General features: G+C 39.7%; 3 protein-coding genes across 5 annotated transcripts in view; all 3 read right to left on the bottom strand.

The window, feature by feature from the left end:
- LOC144197361 (plakophilin-4-like) overlaps positions 1 to 15,367 on the bottom strand; it is a 16,021-nt gene extending 654 nt beyond the window's left edge. The window contains exons 1-23 of one of the 3 annotated variants that reach the window (XM_077718012.1): positions 15,260 to 15,367; positions 14,834 to 15,154; positions 14,108 to 14,266; positions 12,115 to 12,227; positions 11,964 to 11,998; positions 11,747 to 11,854; positions 10,545 to 10,687; positions 9,464 to 9,890; positions 8,451 to 8,621; positions 7,658 to 7,859; positions 7,255 to 7,387; positions 6,290 to 6,503; positions 5,238 to 5,421; positions 4,384 to 4,501; positions 3,962 to 4,156; positions 3,715 to 3,891; positions 2,675 to 2,825; positions 2,034 to 2,226; positions 1,881 to 1,965; positions 1,675 to 1,792; positions 1,473 to 1,604; positions 1,316 to 1,389; positions 1 to 736 (exon numbers count right to left, since the gene is read on the bottom strand). The exon at positions 1 to 736 is cut by the window's left edge and continues 654 nt beyond it. In XM_077718012.1, the coding sequence (XP_077574138.1) occupies positions 485 to 736; positions 1,316 to 1,389; positions 1,473 to 1,604; positions 1,675 to 1,792; positions 1,881 to 1,965; positions 2,034 to 2,226; positions 2,675 to 2,825; positions 3,715 to 3,891; positions 3,962 to 4,156; positions 4,384 to 4,501; positions 5,238 to 5,421; positions 6,290 to 6,503; positions 7,255 to 7,387; positions 7,658 to 7,859; positions 8,451 to 8,621; positions 9,464 to 9,890; positions 10,545 to 10,687; positions 11,747 to 11,854; positions 11,964 to 11,998; positions 12,115 to 12,227; positions 14,108 to 14,218 (3,336 nt within the window). In that variant the 5' untranslated portion in view covers positions 14,219 to 14,266; positions 14,834 to 15,154; positions 15,260 to 15,367 and the 3' untranslated portion in view covers positions 1 to 484. The remainder of the gene's footprint in view (positions 737 to 1,315; positions 1,390 to 1,472; positions 1,605 to 1,674; positions 1,793 to 1,880; positions 1,966 to 2,033; positions 2,227 to 2,674; positions 2,826 to 3,714; positions 3,892 to 3,961; positions 4,157 to 4,383; positions 4,502 to 5,237; positions 5,422 to 6,289; positions 6,504 to 7,254; positions 7,388 to 7,657; positions 7,860 to 8,450; positions 8,622 to 9,463; positions 9,891 to 10,544; positions 10,688 to 11,746; positions 11,855 to 11,963; positions 11,999 to 12,114; positions 12,228 to 14,107; positions 14,267 to 14,833; positions 15,155 to 15,259) is intronic. The other 2 variants (XM_077718014.1, XM_077718013.1) reach the window with 2 other exon arrangements.
- A 1,519-nt stretch (positions 15,368 to 16,886) lies between these two features.
- c1h7orf57 (chromosome 1 C7orf57 homolog) lies at positions 16,887 to 20,844 on the bottom strand. The gene is made up of 8 exons (XM_077730783.1): positions 20,752 to 20,844; positions 20,037 to 20,091; positions 19,272 to 19,445; positions 19,106 to 19,193; positions 18,719 to 18,851; positions 18,379 to 18,440; positions 17,863 to 17,963; positions 16,887 to 17,779 (listed from the first exon to the last, which is right to left on the bottom strand). The coding sequence occupies exons 2-8, from the start codon at positions 20,080 to 20,082 to the stop codon at positions 17,721 to 17,723; spliced, it is 663 nt and encodes a 220-aa protein (XP_077586909.1). The 5' UTR covers positions 20,083 to 20,091; positions 20,752 to 20,844; the 3' UTR covers positions 16,887 to 17,720.
- Positions 20,845 to 21,499: 655 nt separating this feature from the next.
- LOC144199639 (four and a half LIM domains protein 2-like) lies at positions 21,500 to 24,294 on the bottom strand. Its single transcript, XM_077721418.1, has 6 exons — positions 24,242 to 24,294; positions 23,621 to 23,793; positions 23,369 to 23,543; positions 22,881 to 23,050; positions 22,597 to 22,783; positions 21,500 to 21,888 (listed from the first exon to the last, which is right to left on the bottom strand). The coding sequence occupies exons 2-6, from the start codon at positions 23,774 to 23,776 to the stop codon at positions 21,737 to 21,739; spliced, it is 840 nt and encodes a 279-aa protein (XP_077577544.1). The 5' UTR covers positions 23,777 to 23,793; positions 24,242 to 24,294; the 3' UTR covers positions 21,500 to 21,736.
- Positions 24,295 to 24,296: the final 2 nt, after the last annotated feature.

Genomic DNA, 24,296 nt, shown 5'->3' with positions numbered 1-24,296 from the left:
CCAAGATGCTGGTGACCTTAATTGGTTACCAGTAGCAGGAACGTTAATGCAGTGGGTGTTAAATAGTTTTGAACACACCTGTATATATTAAAAAAAAAAACAGTTTTATGCCGCTATATAAATATATGATAAACATAGACTGTTTTTTCTTTTGTTTTGTTTTTTACATTATGAAGCCAACAGACTACACGTACCGAAGAGAAAACAAATTGCATTCAGTGATCACAACATACGTGTAGGCTTTCTGAGCATCCCTCTTTGGACCCTAATAATGACTTCATTAAGCTTTTTAGCTGGTCACCGATTTCTTGCTTGAAAAGTTCACCAGTATAAGACAAGATGCCATTACCTGATTCTGTTTTGGTTCATCCTTTAGGTCTAGTATAAGCATACGTGATGGTTCAGAGACCCTTCGAGCACCCTATTGCACCCACCATTCACTTTTCACCTGCAGTTGTTCAAGCTCAAACTGCTGTGTATGTTTTTACACCCAAGAGTCGGGAGATCCTGTGAACTTGTTGGCCCTGTTTGAAGGCCTCCGTGTGGTGGAGTAGAAATCCACATAGTTGGTGTTGCTTTTGAAAGATATCGGCTGGCTTACGTAACCGTCTGCTGAGGATGGGGTTAAGTGGACTGGGTCGTCCTCGTACTGGTCCGTCCCGTAGCCTTGTGGCGACGAAAGGTAAAGTCTGTTGTAGTTTTTCCTGTCGGGTTCATCGTAGAATGGCTCTGGGTGCTGAAAAAGCAAAATTGTTTGAGTCCTAATATAATCCTGCCCATTCACAACAGAAAGTATCTCCAGGCATTTCACGCATTGAAAAATACATTTATGTTGTCTGTATAGTCAAGCTTTAAGCAAATATGTAAAGAATGTCACACTTTTTGCTGAATTTTATCAGTGGTCATATTGGCTTTGTATGTATATATGCATTTTTTTCTCCACAGAGGTTTAGAAAATGCTTGGGAATTTTATCTACTACTTGGTTTTTTTATAAGCACTGATGTCAATTAAAAAAACAGGCTCAAAGACAACTTGTGTCTCAAAACTGACAAGTTAGATCAGCTGCATTTCAAGCCAATACTGTATATATCATCAAAAAGAACACTCAGTCTTAGCCATATTTCCTCTTTTTCTCTAAAAGGATTTATATTTATGTCTGAAGTAGTATTTCCATAGAAGTATTTAGTGTGATTACAAGTTAACTTCAAAACCAGCATGTGTAAACTGTCAAAACCAAACCAAAGTTGCGACTATTACCATCAATGGCAACCAAAGACTTTTATTGAGAACCATTTTGCGTTACTCCTTTCTTACCTGTGCCCTTCTCAACTCATCTCCAGACTGTGAACTGTACGTGCCGATGAAATATGCGCTTTTCTTCTCGGACCCTGAAAAATGACAAAAACAAAATTTTATCTGAAACCCTGGAATGTACCAAACCAGTCATGTTTTTGCACAAATTCACACAAACCTGTGTAGTGATGTCTGTGTAAACTGTTATCTGCGTAGTAAGTGTCGAGGTGCATAGACGACTGTGCTCTGGGGTAGTTGGAGCTGTGCCTGCGGATCCCGAGCATGGCCGGTGAAGATGTCGCGCTTCCACCTGAAGAAGAACAATATGATGATGACCTGACTGAAACAACCTTTGGGAAACAGAGAAGCGGTTCTCTCACCAGATTGGATGACGGCAGGCATGTGTATGGGGCTGGTGGGGAGTGTCGGCTGTGAGCGATAGCGGTCTCGCTCCAGGGTGGAGACCGGTGTGACAAAGTGGGTGTAGTTCCAACCGTCCTGTTTCCCATTCCATAGAAACATGGCAGATGTCACCTCTAAATTCCCGCTCCAAATATATCCGCTTCCACGTTCATGCCATTCTGACCTGTTTGTAGAGGTTCCTCAATTCTCGGTACTGCCACAGTGTGTTCAACACCTGAGCGGCTGCTTTCATGACCTTCATTGAGTACCTGCAAAAAGATGGCAAAAACTCCCAAAATCATTGAAATAGGGAATTCCATCAGCGCACGTGTCGCACCCTTTGCCTCTCCCTTTGCTGATATCCACCAGCTTCTCGATGCCGCCGTTATCAGCCAGAGCTTTGGCGTTCTCCATGTTCCGACTGGTCACCTCGTGCAGGGTACAGCAAACGGACGCCACCGTGTCGTCTGATAACACTGACGGATTTCCGCCGGGGAGTCGGTGGATCAGATCCCGCATGGCATACTTTCCTGTGGATGTAAACAATCATTAGTGGTCCCTGTGTAACTCTAACCCATATGTGTTTTCTTGTAAAAATAGGCTTAAGGACTATTTTTTCCCCAGATCCATCAGGACTCTAAACTTGCGGTAACACGACACACAATCCCTTCTGTGTAATAACTTCAGGGTGAGGTAATATGAAGATGTTGGGCGGTGATCTGCCTCCTACTGGCTGACTGAAGAAGGTAAGTGATCCACTCGGGGGGGGGGTAATGTGATGTATCCATAATGGCAGAATGCCAAATTGCAAGTCCAAAATTATCACTTATTTGGGTCTTTTGCTGAGAAAACGCAACTTATGGAAAAGCACTACCAATTGTCAAACGCAGTTTCTGGGTATGATGACAATTAGGCTTTTGTTGTTGTTTGTTGAGTCAATGATGATGACAAAGCCTATGTCCGATTATTTTAGCTTACCTATAAGCTCCTTGTTGCGTCCATCAAGGGCCATGTTGCGTAGGGCGGTGGCGACGGAGCAGACGACACGGTCGTTATCCATCCTCAGGAGCTCTACCAGGATAGGCAAACCTTTCTCCTTGCGCACTGCTGCTCGGATGTAAGCTGAGAACTGCACATCAAGCAACAAGACAAAATTAAAGGGTTACACATTCTATCGTGAGCTTTTTCAACATTTTTTAGATTTCGGCTTAAATTACATAGTCCACTAAAGGTTAGGTATATTTGCCTGAATAACAAGTATTTAAATAAAGGTTTGGGGGCTAACAATATCTGGATTTCACAGTTTCTTATTGTCTGAAAGATATTGTGGGAAAAGCTCATCGTTTTCTTACTGGACAAGTCCTTCAAGTATTCAAGTATTTTTCTAAGGAGACTGTAAAAAAAAGGCATGGACACGTCTATCTCTGTCCATCAAATGTTCACATTTGTATATACCTCCCAAGAGCTATTTTTATTCTGCTCCAGCTCAGCTATGAACACGCCTAATGTCGCTAATTTTTGAGGATCGGACAGTATCAGACTTGGGCATAAGGTTGGACCTGATCAAATACTTGTGTGTTTTCAGTATTATTGTGCTTTTTCGGCTGTTGTAAATCAAACCAGAGGGCGAATATGTTCACTGAGCGAGAATACAGCTCTTTAGGCATATAGTAACAGAGCATGGTGTAATATAGGTAAAAGCAGGGCTTAGTTTAAATATATATGTATATATTAGTCAATTGCTGGTCACACTATTTTTACTGGTCTAAACACACAACTATGGTCTGGTAATGGCAAAACATATCTTGAAATTTTTTTAAGCAATTAATAAGTCAAAAATCAGCAGCGGGACATCCCTACTGAATAAGCCAACCTGAAACTAGCTCAGTATTTAAAACGGAAACATTATGAATATTGGGACTACCCTGATGTATACATACATGATTTTTTTAGAACTAGTGTACAGGATGAAGCAAGTTAGAGTTAACAATTCAGATCACATGATTCTATTTAAAGACCTTCCAGTTTCCTGCAGACAGATTTTGCAGAGATCCAGCAGAACCCTCCAGAGTGGCGGCGTTTGAGCTTTCAGCCAACAAGTTTAGGTACGGTTTGACCACCAATGGATGCCACAGTAGCTCAGCACCTCTCAGAGCCTGGGAAAAGCCTGGAATAGGCCCGGTACCGTCCCACTGCTGAAAATTCAAGCACAAGACAAACATGACAACTTGTCTTATCATCTGTTTTGTTTTTTCCCTGTTGTACTTTTTCATCTGGCCAGTCAGTCCTTTTCCTCCCACGTCTCCTCTTCCCCCAGCAGATGTAGTCTAGTTCTTTAGCTGTGGAGGAGAACCCCAGCAGTGTGTCGAGCTCCTGGTTGCCAAGGAGACGAGAGGATGGCATTTCTACCTCCAGCCGATATGAAAGATTCCTCAGTGTGCACACGCTGTTCTCCACAATCTGAAGGGGGTTAAGTCAACATTTTCATTGTGACTTGAAAATTGTGGCCCTTTCCTGTTTTTTTTTTCTTAAATTTTGGTAAAATGACAGATTAAAGATTTGTTAACATGGTACTAATGGTTCTCAACTAAAGTCATTTTGAATTTCCTTTTGTTTATGTTTTTGTTTTCTTCTATTTTGACTTGTTATTTGAGTAAATACAATTGGCCGGTGTGTGTTGGTGTCACCTTGCTGTCGTAGTCTGAGGTATTTACGCAGGCTTTGAGAATGTGGAGCAGTGAGTCCACAAGACCCTCACAGCAACGCAGTTGCCCCCTTGCCTCCTCCCCAGCCGAGCTCAGGTTCCTGGCACACGTTCACACAGACAAAATTAAGATAGACTTTAACAAGTGGCTTTAGAATTATTAGTGTTTTTATTCATTTTTCTATTCTGTTGATTGGTATGCAGAAGTGGAAAGTAAAACCCATCTCATCTCATTTCATTTTCTGAATTGCTTCATCCTCATTCGGGTCACGGGGGGTGCTGGAGACTATTTTGTTCATTTTTTTTAACTTTTAGTTGACTCATTCTCTACCAAAGAGGCTTGAACAATGTTCAGTAGCTCACAATGATGTCACTATTGCCTTTTTAGGGTATTTTAATTGTTATGTTGTAGAGTAGCATTAATTAAAAGCATTCACACAGGGAATATTTTATGTTTTTGCATAATAGATCTATGTGTTCAATGTTTAAGAAAAAATAAGTAGCATCAGTGTGCTGTTAATGTTAACAAAAAGCATAGAGATCTCACCTTTACTATTGTGCTAGATTTGCTACGACATCTGGTAACTTCCACATTGCAGCTGTTCAAAAACATAACTTTTTCGAGAAAAAAAAACTTTCCCCTTACCCAAAAAGTATCTGTGTAGATTCCTACAGAGGTACTTTGATACGGGTAAAATTATGTTTCTTTTTGTACTTAACTAACATCAAAATAGCCCTTGATTTGTATATTTGAGTCATGAAATAGCTGTTTTTTTTTCCACAATAGGGAGGTTTTCATCTAGGCTTGTACGCTCCTATTAGAGGTGTGCAACTCACCTCAGACAGCCGGTGGTATTCCGCAGCAGTAGGGAGGATTGAAACTTGATCTTGTGTTGTTCACGTTGTGACAAGCTACTCCATCCTGAGTGGGGGATGACCACTGTGTTGGTCAGTGTGGTCAAAGCGTCCCGAATGATGGTCATCTTCACCGCGTCGCAAGAGGAGAGGTTCCATAGGACCCCTAAAGAATTCAGTACAGGTGAGTTTCCATCTTTGACCTTTTAAAAGGTACAAGTAACTATTTTGGGTCATTTTGAAAAAAATAAAACAATGAAACCTGGCATCCATATACACATGCACAGCATTTTAGTATGAAAAGTAAATTAATTTACAAGATATCAAAACAGAAATACAGTTTTTTTTTAAATCTCGTATTTAGAGAGCTAGACAAGACCTTGATCATTACATTCATCATTGATTATTCATTGTTATTCTTCCCTTTTAAAAGGGATTGGACATCTAGCATGGTCAAGGAGTTAAACAAGTGTCTTATACAGGGTGCAAAATGAATAAGAACTTTCCCTGTGTTTTAAAATAGAGCTGTGAATCATTTGGCGACTCTGAGCCATCTGGTGTCTCCAGGTATCAAACAGTATGTGCGGTGTGGCTGAAAAGCTGGCACACTGTTTTAACAACACATTTACTCGCATCCAAACTGACCCACACTCAGTCAAAACACAACAGTCAGTCTCAAAGACACAACAATTCCTGCCACTCCATATATTGGACCAGTTCTGAATATTTTTTTTACCCAGATTTCCTCTCTATATCTGGTAGGTGAAAGATTTTAAACTAATGTTTTAAACAGGTGGGCAAACCGATCCTCAATGGCGGCTGTGTTTGCAGGTTTTTGTTCCAACCGATCCAGCACAGACAGTTTAACCAATGAGGATTATGTGGAAATGAGAAGCACCTGACTGCAATCCACTTATTACACTTGTAAGATACCAGATTTTTGGAAAGATTTCCTCTTTGGATTTTGGATCGAAACCCCACATCCACTGCGGCCCTTTGTGGAATAGTTTGCCCACCCCTGGTTTTAAACCTACCAGTCACCAGCTCGCGGACTTCGTTGTCTGTAGTCTTTCTGAGGAGGCGCAGGAGTGCTGGGACCCCGCCACAGTTTCTCAGTGCCACCTTGTTGTTGTCTGTGGCTTTCCCATACACAAGGTTCCTCAGGGCCCCACAGGCGCTCTTCTGTACTTCTGCTGCCTTGTTGTCCAGCAAATCAACCAGATGTTGGATGCCTCCTAAGTGACACACCTGCAAAGTAACCAATGATTTAAGTATACCCCCTTATGATGCCCCCAAATCGGATGGAAGGCATAACCTGGATTAAACCAGTTCGAAGAAAAATCTCGCCCTCGAAGGCTCGAAAAACATTGAACAAATCTTTCATTCAATATTCTAAAATGTCTAGAAAAAAAATCTTTGAAACATAAGACATATCAGACAAACAAATTAAGTTTCCCTATCACAAAAATCTGTTGTGATGTAGTTATTTTTTTGCACAGGAATTAGATTTAATAAATTTGAGTGACAGATGAGTTTGGCACAAATATTCTTTAGCATTGGAGTTCGAGCAGATGGTGCTTTGGCTCAGTTTGCTTGCCAGCATCTCACAAAAGTAAAGTAAGGATTCCACAGAGAATGCACTTTTGGGACCACAGACTAAAATGCATTAATACACACGACATTTTATATTCTATTAGTAAATTACACGTAAAAACTCATCACTTTTCAGTCATAATTATTATTTTTTTGATAAACATGTAAGGGTTTCTTAACTTTATATGCAAAGGCTAATTTGACTATTGCTTACTAAGGTATCATTTAAATCTCCTTTTCAATAAAAACAATTCTTCATTTATGACATTACACTGTTTATATAAAAAAATGCTAAATCACAATTCTCTGTTGGTTAACAAGGTGCAAATTGTCTTCTGAGCCAATTTTGGATGCTGCTGTTGATTTTGAAACATGTCCACCATCATTTGTACCACTGTCAACTCACCTCCACTTTAACCATGTTATCTCCAAAACACAGGTGCTGTAGATAAGCAGCCGCGTTGGCCTGCACGGACGGGAAATGATGCTGCAGCATGTGGATGACCTCTGGCAGCTCAGGGTCTCGCCATGCAAATTCCCTTGGTGCCAAGAGAAGCAAAAAGACAAATTAAGTATGTTATCTTTGTTCTACACCTGTGATGTTAGTCATACAAATTCTTTAAAAAAAAAAAAAAAAACGAATGTCTGAAAACAAAACAGCAAAAAATATGACTAAGCAACTGTCCTCCATTGTGTGTGTGTGTGTGTGTGTGTGTGTGTGTGTGTGTTTATTGAGGACAACAAGTACTAGTTTTCAACTCGAAAAAAAACCCGAAAAAAAATGTCATCACATATTTCTTTTGGTGCACCTGGGGTCTTTGTGGATGCTTTCGACGGATGGCGTGCGGGTGACCATCCGCTCCACCAGCTCGGCGTGCTGATGCGAATAGAGCGGCTCACCGGGGATCGTGAAGGAGTCGACATACACGGCTGCATTGTTTAGCCCGTAGCTACTTCTTTGGTATGGCAGAGTGCTGCAATGGCTCGTGGCTCGACGGAGGGACGCCACGCCTAAAAAATAATAATGATAAATAGGAATACTCGTTCACTTCCATTGATAGCAATAGACACCAAATCTATTAATGACTGGTCGTCTGGCCTTGAATGATCAACTATATTCAACTATATACACTTATATTCTGACTTATCACATTCTAAACCAGGACAAACTTTTGGGCCCGGGGGCCACATTGACTTTAAAAATTTGACAGATGGGCCGGGTCAGCACAAGATACGATACATATAAAAAAGTGCATCCGTTAACAGTACATATGAAACATAAACATAAAAAAAGGACTAAAGGATTAACATACTCATCACTCATCATTGAAGTAAAAAGTATAAAGTACAAAGTAAAGTAAAAAGGAAGGTATTAAGAAATATTAAAATGTAATTTAAAAAAAGATAGCGAGACTGGTATAAACTATAATTTATAACCAACAAATCATTGTGCGACCAATGACTGCGTAAAGCCTGTCGGTCTCCATACTCCCCGTGACATCTTTATATTGCATTTTGAATACTTTATACTTGATTCAATTATGTGGAAAACGATGTCAGTGGGACTTTGAAGGCCCAACAAGATTGTAAGACTTACAGTACCTGCACCTGTCCCGTAGAGCGGGCCTTGCAGTTCTTGGGTGGGGCTGTGATACAACGGGCTGTGGAAAGCGTGGTCATCAAAAATCGGCGTCATGTGAGAATCTGGAGACAACGCTGCTCTCAGCTCTGGGTCAATATGGCCCGACTGACCGGCATATGAGCTGTGAAGGCCTGCGGATGCACATTTATTTAGGTAAAAATATGTTAAAAGACACTACACTAGTAATTGTTCTTCAGAGCATATATACGTTTTTTTTCCACCTTGTTGATAAATCAACTGCACCAGTTCTGAGCAACAGCATTCTATTTAGTTTATAGCTGATCTTGTCTTTGTAACCTAGAATGATGTTGTCAGTTTATTTCGAATTAGGATCTGGGCAATGTACAGTATTAGGCCACTCAGAAGCAAGGCACTCAGCTAGGGAACAGGAGGCTTTTCTTTGTAGTTCGTTGCCTCTAAAGTGCACTCTTGCGAGTCCTTCTACTCTAGTCGTATGCTCTGGCACACAAAAAAATGCATACAAAGGGTGCAGGAGTGCGTGTGCACTCCTCAATGACAACCACGCCGTGGAAAATAAAAGAGGAAAGAGTGCTTTGCTTGAGAATCAAGTATAAAACAGATGCTGATGCCAGTCTAAAGCCTTTTACTTTTGCCAGATAATAATCAGCTGATGATGGCTTTGTGGTAGAGACCTCGCTATGTGGGTCAGTGGGAGAGGCTTAGTGAAGTGACCAAAGGGTGATGTTGCAACTGCCGCAATGCTATGGCTACTGCAAATCTCCACCAGCTGTTGCTTGTATGCTTAAAAAGGACAACTTTGTTGTCATGATAATCTGCTAGTATTTGGACTGGGAAAAACAGCAACATTGGCATGGTGAGGTTAAGTCATTGGCTGCCATTGACCATGAGAAACGTTCTATGCATTTTGGCCTAGATGGCTGGCAGCTGTCATTGATCGCCGTCAACGGGTGGAAGGAGATTATTTTCAAGAAAATTTGATAATGTAACTGACCTATGAGGCTGTCAGGGCGAGGCAGGGCACTCCGTTGGTACAGGCCGTACGGGTCAGCTCCGTAGGCCAGCGACTGACTTTGTCTGGGCAGTGTGGCACCGTAATGCTGAGGTACCGCGGTCATCCCGGAGCGGAACGGTGACCCCAGCAAACCCCGTCCCTCGATAAGGGAGAGAGTGGAGCCCAGACGGCCGACGACCCTTTCCTCGCCAGGGGAGGAGGGCGACGGGCAGGAGGGTGGCATGCTGGTCCCGGGGAAGATGGCGGCCAGCGGTTTGGGCTCGGAAAGGATGGGGGAGTTATAGGTGCTGCCCTGGGATGTCCGTAATGAAATGCGGGAGGGGGAGATGGTGCCAGCAGCAGCGCCACCGGGAGATTGGCTCCTGGAAGGGAGGGATGCCATCCTTCGCAGCATCCGGCCTGTTGCCTGAGAAGACACCAGAATTTCAAGGCTACATTCATACTGCTTTGGAGCCAGTTATAGGGTGTTTTCAAAGGTAAATTAGATCTATTGAACTTTTCCAAAAGTTGATGTCATCATGTCAATTATGGCTCTCATAAACACTGAGTCTGTATTTATTGTGTACATCAAACTGCATTTGTGAAATCCTGTGTGGAGTTTGCATGTTCTCCCCATACCGCTTGGGTTTTCTGCGGGTACTCCCCCTTCTTCTCATGGTCGCTCTAGTCTCCATAGATTTAACTGAAAGTGTGAAATGTTTTTGTGTGTATGTGGCATGTGATTGAGTTAGTGATAGCAACCACTATAAGGGGTACTTGTCTCCTGCCCATAGGTAGCTGGGATAGTTCTCCAGCACCCCCTGCAACTTGTGAGGATAAGTGGATCAGAGGATGAATGAATGAATCTCTTGTCTCTTACTATTGAGAAATTAAAAACAATTATACCTACTTACTTTATAAATTCCTATTTATAAATATTTATGCGGAATGGAACCCCTGCTGCTAATCTACGTCAACTCCCTCATATGGAAGTAACGCAAATGTCTGTACAAAAAGTCCAAAACAAGGCAAAAAGCTCATCAAATGCAACAATGTATTACTGCAGTCAGACTTCTCCTACCTGCACAGATGCTTGACCCTCAGCTCTTGGGCTTCTCGACATTGAGGCGCGTGGCTCGGAACGTACAATGTTCTGGTTGCTGTAGTAACTAACGCTGCTGTCCTGGTAGCCACTGTCTGAATAGGAAGTTATGTGAGCCGAGCCTGCGAAAAGATGAGGAAACATCACCCGCTCAGAGAGCATCAGTCAACAGTCACTGGCTTTTTTTCGTCATTTGCATTTGATCTCACACGGCTTTAAATTTGTAAAAGGACTTTTTGAGTGGAAAGATGCAACGTGATTATCTGCATTAAGCCACAATGCTTCAATGGGAACAATGTGCGCTGTGCAAACAGCTTCACGGCATGGCCTACTTACGAAGCTTCCCGGGGATGTTATTTTATTTTCAGACAGGGGAAGGAGTTTAAATCAGAGCAAATGTGTTATCAAAGCTTTACTCATTGTGTTGTGTGATTACTTCTCAACTTATGACGGTCCTGTGATGCTGTGACATGATAAACGAAAAGCTGTTTGATCACTTTTTGTAGGCTCTTCAAAACACTCTCCCCAAAATTATAGTCTTCCCAAAAAAAATTCTTCAAGTAAAAGACATAGCGGTTGCTGCTGTTTAGCTGTTATCCTCAAAGACCCTTCTGCATTTTCATGGAAATACGCATTGATTCTATCCAGGTGATGGTTCCCTGGCCTTACTTTCCATCAACTCCTCCTTTCGTAGCCATTTAGTGTACAGGCCTCCTCTTCTTCAATGGGAAAATAAGTAAACCATCTAAATGAGTGTTACGGCTGTTAGCCTGGACACACACTATGTAGGAGGGTATGTGGTTTCGTTTCCTCTACAGGTACATGGAGCTGTGGCTCCACCCCTGTGACCAAGCCCTGCCCAGGCCAACACAGCTGTGACTACTTCCCCATCATCCCTCATCCAATCAAGATTCACTTCCTGCCCTTATTTAAACACTTTTCATTTGTCATGATGTTTTTTATGTTTTTTTTTTAAACTTTAGACATATCTTATACAACTTTAGAATATCCCAATAATTTTAAAAGGGGGCTTGGTTAAAAATCAACCAAACATTGTCTTTTTCTGCTTCCACCTGCTTTGTGATGCCACATTACAGCAACATTTCAATCTTTTGAATTTGTGATTGATAGTTATGCAGGTATTATCTCCAAGCATGACTGCGGGTGCACAAGAAACAGACCCTCACTGTCATGCAGGGACGCACGGTCCCCTTCAGGTGGGTAGACACCCTCCTCTGCCTCCATACGATGACCTTGACATGCAGATGCAGCTATGCCATGTGGATCTCCTGTAAAAAAAAATATTCATTCAAGGTCAATAAGACACTTTCTTGGGAGAAATGTACTCTATGTATTGTTTCTCTTTAAATGTACAAATGTAGTGATGGCCTAATATACCTGCTGTCCTCCAAGCAAAAGATTTCTCAGATGAGCTTCAAGTGAGAAAGAAAGAGTGATACATTATTTCACTGTGAATAAAAAAAGAATGAAATTCCAACAATGTAAAGTTTAGTTACGCTCTACTAGACTTCTTTGGTTGAGTTCTTACCTGCTGCTGTCAGCCACTGGCGACTCGGCTCCCAGCATGCACCTCTCCAATTGGCTCGCCACAATCTGACGCTCTTCCTCCAACTCTCGTGTTAGCCGTTCAAACTGTAACTCCTGTTTTGAATTTTTCTCTTTACAATTTAATCCAGAATGGAAATTTGAAGAATGAAATGACCATTTCATGTCAGACCCCAAGGTGGGTCTATTGAACCCAATCAAGACGTTTTTCTGAGTTTGCATGCTGTTTTTTGGAGCATCGTGCTCACAATCTGATCACATTGCTCCTCATTTCCATCAAATCCAAGATTACTAGCTTTACATTATCCAGGCGGAGTGAAATATTGACTTCTGAGCGGCTGATGGCAACGTTGTGGCATTGATTGAAGGCCACCTGGGCTGGCTGCTTATACCTTGTGATAATAAACCGACACACAGCAGCAACCTTTGGGTCCTTGAAGCTACTGGCAACACGTAATAATACATTAACAACTTGAAAACATAATTTAGATACGCATCAGCTTTATGTTGATCGTACTGCTAATATTATTATTCAAGGCCTATCACTGCTACTTTTGAATCCTTTGGGCTTCAGCACAGTAGTGGTAGAAATGCTTGATGTGCTGTTTTAATTTTTCAGTAATTGTCTCACTTCAATATTTTTGGATTTATTAGGATTATAAATGACCAATTTCATGAAAATATATCAATATTTGGACACTGTTTGTCCGTGATTGAGTTCTGATTCTGATCAACTGCCGCTAATCGATTTCACTTGATATTCTGTACAGATTAAACACAATTATACTTCACTTGAATAAACACAAAAATTAAAAAGCAATTTTGATATATTTGACAGTTTGACTAAAAATGTTTATTTTCTACCAAGCTGCTTATCTAAAAGAAATAATAATGAGTGATGTTGATTGATTTGATTGGGCCTTTGTTTAATTATTCAATGTCTCAAATCAGATTGATATAGTATCGTTACCCCTTGAATATTAACATGAAAAAAGTGCTAGAACTATAAACATAGCTGTAATTGGCTGCTATTAGAATTGGCCTCTGAAAGTGTCAAGATGATATATGGTGCCCTCTAGATGCAATGCGTGTGCAGAATTTCACTTAAAACAAATGTTGCGAGCAATAATTTTGAAATAATCGAAGTTTTGACGTTGATAACACCATTGTCGGGTATAAATGAAGCAGTCAAAACATAGATAACCACAAAAAGACAAAAATGCTTAGTACAATTAATTTTGAAATCATAGATGGTGGGGCGTACTGGAGCCTATGCCAGGAGATGGACAATCAATCATAGCTAGGAGAAATGTATAGTGTTCGACCAGCCGACTCTGCATGTTTTTGGGATGAAAACTGGAGTACCCGGAAAAAAAACACATCAGCCCATCAGACCAAAGTTATCAGACATGGGTTGGTTCACGGGCTGCATTAACGTCAACTTAATATCTCGTGGGCCGGACCATTTGAGATATAATATTTTGATTTTTTTTTTTAATAAATGGATTAAAAGGACTGGATTAAAAGCCCTGCTTATTTTTATAAATCTAAAACAATGTTTAGTTTGGCTTTATAAAAAATATATTTAGATTTAAAAAATGATTTTTGAACTAAAAACATAAAAAATGGTTAAAAAAATGACAATTATTAATTCAAAAGGGGAAAATTAGGAAATGCAATATGCATCTACACTCTTAATTTTAATTTGATCCTAAAAAAGAAAGTCGGCACTCATGATTTACTTCCCGGGACGCACAAAATGATGCGGCGGGCCAGATTTGGCCTCCGGGCCACCACTTTGACACGTGCTCTACACAGTGAGGATCGACTTGGGACCGATTTGCTCTGTACATTTAAATTAGCTCTTCATAGAAGTGCAACTTCTTCATTATAAAGAAAATGAGAGTGAGAAGATGCAAATAATTGTGGCAGTCACATGGAAGAATTTCAAGAGAAGAAGTATGTTGCTATCTCACCTGTTCTTTGACAGAGGCCAGCAGGTTATTGGTGGTATTGGAGTTGGCGTCCGATGTTTTGCTGCGGCCACTCGCCATTGGACCGTCTGCATGTGAGTCCATTTCCTCCATCTTTGCTTGGCTAAAAGGTCCAGACTTGGGCTACTGCTGAGGCAGCGTCTGCGAAGAAAACGGAGACCCTGTCATATTTGTGTATACGCAAAGCAGGCAGCATTTTGGGTTTGTCAAATGACTTAAAAAAACATATATATATATATAATTATGATGACACACTAATGAACCTCATTGACTGCTCTCCAAACACCTGCTTTAGTATCATGTAGATTTTATAACAGGACACACTGATAAAAAAAAATTAAGACAACCACCGGTTCAAGGTGACAAATGCCTTGCAAAAATTTGACAGAGCCTCAAATCCTTCTCAACTAAATGTGACATGCAGCAGGCCAAATTGACCCCAAAGTCATCCTTCTTATTGTTCTTTGGTTCCTGGCATTGGTATGTTTTTTTACAGGCCAGAACGGCAACACTCAATGCAATGCAAGCATTATAGTCATATATAACCTACTATGCACCGACTGCATGCACAGTGCACAAGAGGGCATCTTGTTGGAAGAAGCGTCCTCCGGCAAGGCAAGGATGAAGTCGTCGCCGACTCATTCAGGAAGGCGGCGGAGGTGAAACGGAGCCTCCCCCCTCGGCAAAGCGGCTGTCGGTGCGACTCACCCGGCCAGATGTCGCTGTTGGAAGCAGGCCACACCTGGCGAGCTCTGTCCTGTTAGGCGTACATCCTTCCCAATGGGTTCCTTGTCCGTGACAGCGGCCGCATTTTCAATATAGCCCTAGATGCATGCGCCTTTGGGGATTCGCTAGTTGCGTGCACACAGCTTTTAATCGCAAATATGGATGTATGCACTTCAACCTCCGGCGGCGCGTCCACGCCAAAATCTGCCGCCCGCCCACCAACCGCCGAGCCAGTGTTACCGATCGACGGCGTGACGTCACCATGCGGCGATGGATGGCTTTCTTAGCCGAGTCGATTCACGCCTGCAGGGGGAGTTTGCAAGCGTGTGTTATAGAATTATGTTTTTATTTTTTGGGGAAACGTGATTTAGGTCATACTAGAATTGGAAGGCATTTTTTTTGTCTCACTTGTGCAAATTCTGGATAAGTCACATGCAGAATACTAATATGGGCCAGAATCAATTTCCATACCTGTCAACCTCTGCCGTTAACTGCCCTTATAAATGATTATGATTCGTACAAACCCCCCAAAAAACCGTACAAACACACGTACGACGCATGTTTACTCGCGGTAACTCGTTTCTTACTAGGTGGCTCCTCCATGCTTACTTCCACGATATTTACCCTATGTATATCTACGCATGCGCATGTCACCCTTTATCGATATTGCCGTACGCACCACTAAAAAAATACATACGATCGAGGATATTTTTCGCTGATATACAGTGACAATAGTAACGATCAATGACAGTAGCGTCGTTGGCTACCAGCCTACGACACTATGTGGATTTTAGCCAAAACGGACTTGTTGAGATCGGTTTACATAAATATTGGCGATTTAAAAAAAATCCCCGTACAAAAGTCGGTGTACGGCGTACATGATTTTAAATGGTAAAAAACCGTATACAATACGTGTAAAACGTACAAGTTGACAGGTATGAATTTCCTCGTATACTCAGACCAAAATAAAAGCTAACGCTGTAAAAAGTTGAATACATACTAAATAAATGTCCTCTTATCCCATCCTCTAACGACGATAATGAATCTTAAATCAAACTGTGAAAAGGGAAAATGGCAATCTATTATTTATAATGTTTCATTATACCCTCCTTCGTGTAACTATAGAAACATTTGTTTGAATGAACATAACACTAAGCAGCAATATCCCAAGGTCTACTTAAAAAGTCTTAGCCAGAATCGTACATTGCCCAAACTATAATTCGTTTTACAGAAAAAAAGAAGACTGAACATGTTTACATCAATGCGTTAATTTTTTTGATGATCACTGTCATTAAAAGTTGGCAAATTTGTCACCATAAGACTTTTACCAACATTACCGTGAAATGTGAACTTCAAATTATGTATCTCCCAATGTTTATTTGGAACCCGGAAAGACAGAGTAATGATCATTACTACTTTACTGGTAGAAAATATTTGCATTATTCCATTAGTGTACACTAGAGGGCAATAAAGCTCTTGGAATGAGACGTTTTAGTATACATGTTTAGTTTTCCAGTCAAAAAAAATTGTGTCAATTTTTGATAACGTATTACTTTAATCTAAGTCTAGTCATTACTATTCATATAAATCAGATGTTGAGAAAAAATATTTCAAGCAATTAACTCATGCCCGAGTTAATTGCTTGAAATATTTTTTGATAACATTTTTTTGAATCTATTTCCAAATGTTTAACATTCACCTTAAACATTTGAAAATACTTTTAAAAGAAAAAGTTTGAAAACAAAAAAAAAATAGCCGTAAACTGCGCTGTTAGAATCTGCTACAACTTCTCTTTATAAACAAATAAAAAACAAGATTAGCCTTTGGAAAACAAAGTGAACGTTTTAACCCTAATAATTAGTTTGACCTATGACCGCCAACCAGGAAACATTAAAATGAACATTGCTCCTACTCACCTCCTTAATAGGTGCGCAGTTGACGAAATCTACACAAGCTGCAAAAATAAAAACAAGACTTGGTGAGTACTTTCCATTTCTTGACATGCTGTAACACAAGGGATCACATCAGACGCAGGTATTTTAGAACATGACAGTTTTAATGAAAGAAAGTTACGTTCCTTTCCATCTTCTATTTGAACATCAAGTGTCCCACTAGGATTTGGATTTGTCACTTACGTTTACAGATTGATGTTGAACGGGTATTAAAAGCAGTGAAGTTGACTCAGGAGAACAAGAGAGGAAACCCCAAATTGTTTTGGTCTTGCCTCAGTATGTTTGCTCTCTATATATAGTTCCCAAATTCACTCAAACCAAAGACAGAGAAGCGCAACGGAACAGAGTGTTTGTCATGAAAGCCAAACATTGCAGACGCTATACCCTCGCTTAAGTTAAGACACTTTCAAAATTAAACAGCGTTTACAGGGACATTCAATGCTCACCTCTTTTTGGAGGTATGCAAAACATCCTCAAGAACATTTTAGCAGAGTTTGAGTATTATATTTAATATCAAGTAACACAATGCCGCCATAGAAATTTTGGCACAGGCACATCAAACACAGAGTAACTGACCTCACTTAAATCACACGTTAATAAATTACCACAATCACATTAAGGACGGACTCACTCGTTGTTTACGGAATTAGGCCAACCAACTGAGCAGCTTGCGAGCATGCTTAAAAAAAATGGGAAGAAAAACGCTAAGCGAGTTGTACTTCTGCACAACTTGCAAATTGAAATAGGGGAATCGCATGACAAAAGCCAAACTGGATCATCCCATCTAATGAATGAAATAAATGCTTTTTTTCCAGAGCAATGCAAAGCAAATCAATGAAAGGGCTCATTCCGCTGCATAAGTGAATATAGAGTCAGTGGCTGTGGTAGAAGAGAAAAGAGAATAGTGACCCGCCGCACTACTCCAGGTTGTCCACATCCTCAGTTGCGATGGTGCTGGTTTGCTCTGACGTCACACCTACAAAACAAGACAAAAACAGCCCGTTTGGCATGTTGCCGAGAACCAAACTCATGATGAAGTGGCCAAGATTAATATCATACTTGAGGTGTCATCATCGTTGGAAGACTTCTTTTTGTCCTCCACGTAGCCATGACTCAGCAGCTTGGACATGCTGACAGGGGCCGCTTTTTTGATGTGGGACCTACGGAGAGTGACAAAATTAAGAAAATTTTTCATCCTACTATTTACAAAACAAACGTCAAACTTAAGGCTCGGGAGCCCGCCATATCATTTAGTGTGAAAGTCATTTCACATTCTTTTTACATTCTACTACATGTACCTCACTAAAATAAAATGTAAAAATGTACAGAATCATAGATTGAGATTGTTTACTGTTTTTTTTTGTTCTTTTGCAAAAATGGATTTTTTTTAATAAAAAAGGGGAACATTTAGAGCCTTTTTAAATTAAAAAAATAGAGCATATTTACTCCATTTTCCTATTTTTTTTTAAATTTTACTCATTCATTTTCTGTTGCATTTATCCTTAAAGGTCAAAAGGGGTGCTAGAGCCTACCCCATGCACACAAAAAAATAGACAAGCAAAAAGATGATCTCACATTCTCTTATACTTGCTCACAGAAAGCCCCTCCAACTGAACAGCCGCACCATCGGGGGACATCTGCAGGAGGGAAACATGAGCCAGGTTATTGAGCGACTATTTCACTGATGGCGATGATGGGAAAAACATTTGTCAAGTGGACCGCGAATGAGAAAGTGACAGACTGCAAATGGATATGAATGGGACACGTCATTTGTCATGCAGCAAACTGAAAAAAATGAAATGATATATATATGTAAAAAGAAAAACACAAGGTAATAAAACGGAAGGCAATGGGGTGAAAAGAGGTAACTTGGGGAAAAAAAAAAAACAACCACGGGAACTCTTGACATCTTCACCTTATCGTTATCATGAGTATATCTATCAGTCTCTCTTTCCCAGGACGAACTGTTATCAGTGCCAAACGGTGCAAGCAAAGGTTGCCTGCCGCCGGCCTTCCCCTGGCTGTTGGGAGATGTTGCTTTGCTGCTGCTGTAAGTACAAAACCACCGTGACAAACCGTGAGCCGCTCATCGCATTCCACGGCTCGGAAATGTCAGCAATGAGCCTAGCGGCAATACGTTCCCAGGGTTTTACGATCATTTCGGGCAAACTGACGCGCCGGACTGCCATTTGAGAATGCCCCATAACACTTGAAGACACGTATATCTTAATAACCAACAATAAAAACTCACATAAATCCAACCTATTTATATTCATCGCAGGAAGACAAAATGTTTATTTACCCGTTTGAGTCGTCACCTCCGAGCCAGTTATTCGGGCTGTGGTCCGTCTTGGGACTGTGATCCACGTCATCTTCGTGGCTCAACAGCCCTGTGGCATAGAAAGGATTCTCTTTAAAAATTAAATATATTGTTAAGTGGGAGAGCATAGTCACGGAATAAGGACTACCTTTATGACCCCCTTGCTTCGCGAGCTTGACGTAGTCCGAGTCAGACTCGAAGATGCCGACCCTTCGTCCGGTGACCCTCTCTGCTGGTGTGTTTTCGCCAGCAACTTGGGACAGACCGGGGATTTGAGATGCTGGTCCAGTCACCCCAGTGGCTGCCGCTCCTGGCTTTATGCCTGAAATCAATTGATGATATGTGATGAACCAATATGAACCTTTTCAATGGACAATGGTCACTACAGTGAACATTTATTTTGAAGTTGTCATTAGCTGACCTCAGTCACTACTACTCGAGTCACAAATTGTTGTGGTAGTTTGTAAAAGATGGATATTTATATTGAAAACACTATTGACTGCAATAGACATCTAATCTATTTCAACTGCTGAAAAGGAAGGAACATATTTTCCCATCAATGGCAGTTAAGTTTTGTATAATTATTATTATATCATTATTAATGCTCATCTTATTTACTTTCTTTCAAATTATTGAGTTTTTTCCTCAATTTTATGATTGCACTTTTAAAATTCTAAAATAAAGGATCTTTCATTTAATTAATAAATGTTTCAAATTATTCCAATTTTTTTATTGTACATGCAAGTTACTGTAATACTATAATTGGATATCAAACAGAGGCCGAAAAATATTAACTCGTGGGTTGACACCCTTGATCTATAGGCATGTAATAAAACATTGTTATTCTAAAAAAAAATCATAATTCATGCATGAAAAGGTTAATGCTTATGCTTGTATTAATTTGCATTGTTACCTCCGGGCTTGGTTCTCCGATGATTGGGCACAACAGCACTCATCATGAAATAAATCTACGTACAAATGAGATTTTCAGAGTTAAATATTTTTGGTTTACAAAAAACAAACACGTAAAACGTTTATATTTTTTAAGGATTATGCAACAGAGGCTAACACGCACCCTCTGTCGGCGATGGCGCAAACTGAGACAAGAGGGCGTTCATCCTTAATACAACTGTACGTACTAACACGACTGTATTAAAGGAGCTAGCAAAACCTTTGAATGATACAAGAAAGCAAGACGAACACATAGAACGTAATCTATGTTTACAATCATATTAAAAGCAGCTAAAGTGTATTAACATTACATGACATCATGCCGGTGAGCTAAATGTCTGCTCTTTCAAATTCCACCGGATCGAAATGAAGGAAAGAAACGATCCGAAGAAATGCAATCGAACAACAACAGTCAAAGACCAAGACGACAGATCACATTATTAGTAACAGTAACTACAACATGTTAGTTTAATTTTCTGTAATACATTTGAATGTGTAACAATACGTTGCTAACACGTTCAGCAGCCTAGCAGAGCAGCTCGCCCGACATCGCAAAAAAACAAACAAAAAACTAAACACGCGAACAGTCAATCATTTTACTACTGGTTGCGCGGTTTTGCATATTTCAAATTGTTACAATTTACTGGAATAAAATTGCGATGCTTGGAGAAATTTACCGTCTGTGCCTTCTTATTCTGCAAATTGTGTAAAGGGAAGAGCGTAGAAGAAGAAGCTACTTCTTGTCTTTCGGCAGCCCGCTTCCGTTTCAAAATAAAATCCCACGATTCAAAAATCATGTATGGTTTTATTTTCTACCGGGTCACTTCGAACGTCTGTCGCTGTCCATGGTAGTGTGTTCATATTTCTATATGTTTTTATATAGAATATAAAATATAAGTGATATATCACTTATCACAGTCAATTAAAAATAGTGGTCATTATATTGTGTATGTATATATATATATATATATATATATATATATATATATATATATATATATATATATATATATATATATATATATATATATATATATATATATATATATATATATATATATATATATATATATATATATATATATATATATATATATATATATATATATATATATATATATATATATATATATATATATATATATATATATATATATATATATATATATATATATATATATATATATATATATATATATATATATATATATATATATATATATATATATATATATATATATATATATATATATATATATATATATATATATATATATATATATATATATATATATATATATATATATATATATATATATATATATATATATATATATATATATATATATGCATTATAATGACCACTCTTTTTAATTGACTTTCTTTTCTTAAGTTTTTTAATATTGGAAATACTGTGTTCTTTAATAACGATACATAATTCTATAGTTGCGCTTGCATTTATTTAAGGAGTCATGAAGTTGCAAGAATGACTTTGAACCCTGTATTATTAAGATACTTTTCAAATTCAAAGCCTATATTTAAAACATCTTGATGATGATGTAAAATATTAGCAGTCACAATGTGTATGTTGTGCCATGCAGAATAGGTTAAATAAAGCAATGGTGTATAATTGGACTCAGTGTATCTTTCACAGGCCCTCCGTCAGATGTCTTTGGTGCAGTCTGGGCAGAAGATGTCATTGTTGCATGTCAGGAACCCTCGGCCCACCAGTGACACGCAGCATTTTCTGCAGTTGAAGCAGTCATTATGCCATTGGCGCTCATTGAACGAGATGTACTTGCTGCCTCCGAGACCTATGACAAAATTAAATTTGTCAGATGTATGAGCATGGCAACAACGCCTGATCCAAATAATGCAATAATGTTGTAATCCAATATTGTTAAAGAAAAGCATGCGCACTGATGTCACAAGACTATTCAACAATGCAACAATCAGCTGATGGAAACAGTGTCAGTATATGTATTTCTTAAAAAGTATTGTTATTAGTATTTGTTGTTATGATTAGGGAAGTCACCAATAGGAAATCGGGCCCAATCAACTCATTATCAGAGGATTGGAATTGGGTAAAACAAATATTGGGTTTGCCAAATGTTTACATTGACATTTTTAAGTAGTAACTCATTAACTTACATTGACGCGGAGAGACACCCAATAAATTTTGACTGGGAGGGGAGGGTGGCAGCAACCCAAATATCATCCATTATTTATTTTTCGAACCACTTATCCTCATAAGAGTCACAGGTGGTGCTGGAGCCTATCCCAGCTAACTATAGGCACCAGGTGTGGGACTAGGTAGCCAGCCAATTGCAGGGCACAAAGAGAATCTAACCTAGGGGGTTATAGTTGGATACGTATATATACTATATCTACATCCTTAATACATTTTCTCGGTTTTGGCAGATTCTGAAAATCAGATGACTGGGACTCACATGCAAAAATTGTGTGCGTAATCTGGACATCTGTAGTTATTATACATTAAAATAAAAAAAGAACTCCTTTACCATTGATAGGGGTGGTGCAGTAGGTACACTTTTTGGAAAACAAGTTGCAGAAACAATCGAAGCAGTAGGCAAGATCATCTCGCGAAGTGAAACGGCGGCCAGCTAGTTGCTGCTTGCATCCGCTGCAAACAAAGCATTCTTTGTGCCAGGGCTGGTCATGGTAATTGATCCCTCCGGTGGTGATGGGCTGTATGTAGTATAACCACAGCACACAGTGAACATGTCTTCTTTTTTTCATACAGATATTATAGTGCTATATTGCAGTAAACAACGACAAGTTGTACCTTCATACAATGAATGCACTGCAGAGCAAAGTTAATCTCATAGCAGCTCAGACAGTAGTTGTTGGCATCCTTCTGGACAAAGTTCCTTGTCCCAATGGGCTCTTGGCAAAGTTTGCAAATAAAGCAATTCTCATGCCAACTGCTGCCCTTATGCTCCATCTTCTTAGAACCTTGGAATGGAGTAAATTAAGCAAAGAATCTGAGACAGTGAACTTGAGAAGTTAACCATCATAAATTCAGGATGAGATTTAACAATATCCCAGTTGAGATGCTGGAGGAGTCAACGGTCTAAAAGACCCCATTTTAAACAAATGCAAGTTCCATCAGAGTTTCTTGAATGGCAAGTTTTTGAGGTTTACTATGAACAAAAGGTTTCATCCATTACTCTTTAATTGGATTGTTAAAAAGGTCCTCTTTTTGTCTCACCGTTTTAAATGCAAACCTTTTGCTCAAGGTTAAAAAAAAAACAGTAAAGAGTTCTCACTCACCTGGAGCAATAACCCTGAGACATGCATGGCACTTGGCTGAGAACTCATCAGAGTAGCAGGCTGAGCACAACAACAAGTCATCCCGAGGGGCAAAAGGCTCATCCACCAGAGATCGATTGCATCGGGTGCAGACAAAGCATTCGCCGTGCCAGTGCTGGTTTTTGAACGACACGTCCTGACAGAAGCGTGGACGGATAGAAGACGGTGTTGAATACATTGGCCGACTTTGAAGCTGCATTGTAAGAATTGTACCTTGCTTTTGCAGCCAATGAGCTGCGCGCAGGCCACGCACTCATTGCAGTACAGCATCTCATAGCATTTAATGCAGTGTGGAAGTTTGTCCTTCAGGATGAATTTATGCCCGTAAAGGGAGTCGTTACACTCATTACAGGCGCACGGTTCCGCCATCTGAGATGAAATGTTGGCTAAAATTCAGGCAAAATTTGTCATTAATGATACGATTAGGCTTTGCTCAAAAAGAAATGTCACACACAAAACTATTCTTATTTAAAATTTGCAGGCCTTCACTTCTGAGAATTTTAGTTTTTACACAAGTGACATTGTACACTGACTAACTCGCTTCAAACTGACTGAATGCGCTTATTATCGCATACTAATCAAATCAGAGAGAAACAAAATGGAATTGGGAACATCAACCTGGGATATGTACAAACAATAGGTCCTTAGAAAAGCACAGTCCATACTTAGCAATGAGAATTGTGAGTCAGAAAAAAGTCAAAAGGCATTCAAATATGGTCCAGTTCTCCTGGTTATTTTAACTTATGCAGCATACAGAACTAATTATATAGCGCCTAATCATATCCCTTCCTCTATTGTAGAGCAAAGCTAGTTAAAATCTAAAGGAGTTCATACCTGTTGGCAGCTGAAGTGGAGGCGTCTGAAAGACTTGGGAGCAGACTGATTCTAC

Source organism: Stigmatopora nigra, chromosome 1, assembly GCF_051989575.1.
Source record: "Stigmatopora nigra isolate UIUO_SnigA chromosome 1, RoL_Snig_1.1, whole genome shotgun sequence".
Taxonomy (NCBI): domain Eukaryota; kingdom Metazoa; phylum Chordata; class Actinopteri; order Syngnathiformes; family Syngnathidae; genus Stigmatopora; species Stigmatopora nigra.
Note: the sequence above shows the minus strand (reverse complement) of the source record. Positions and strands in the feature narration are given on the sequence as shown.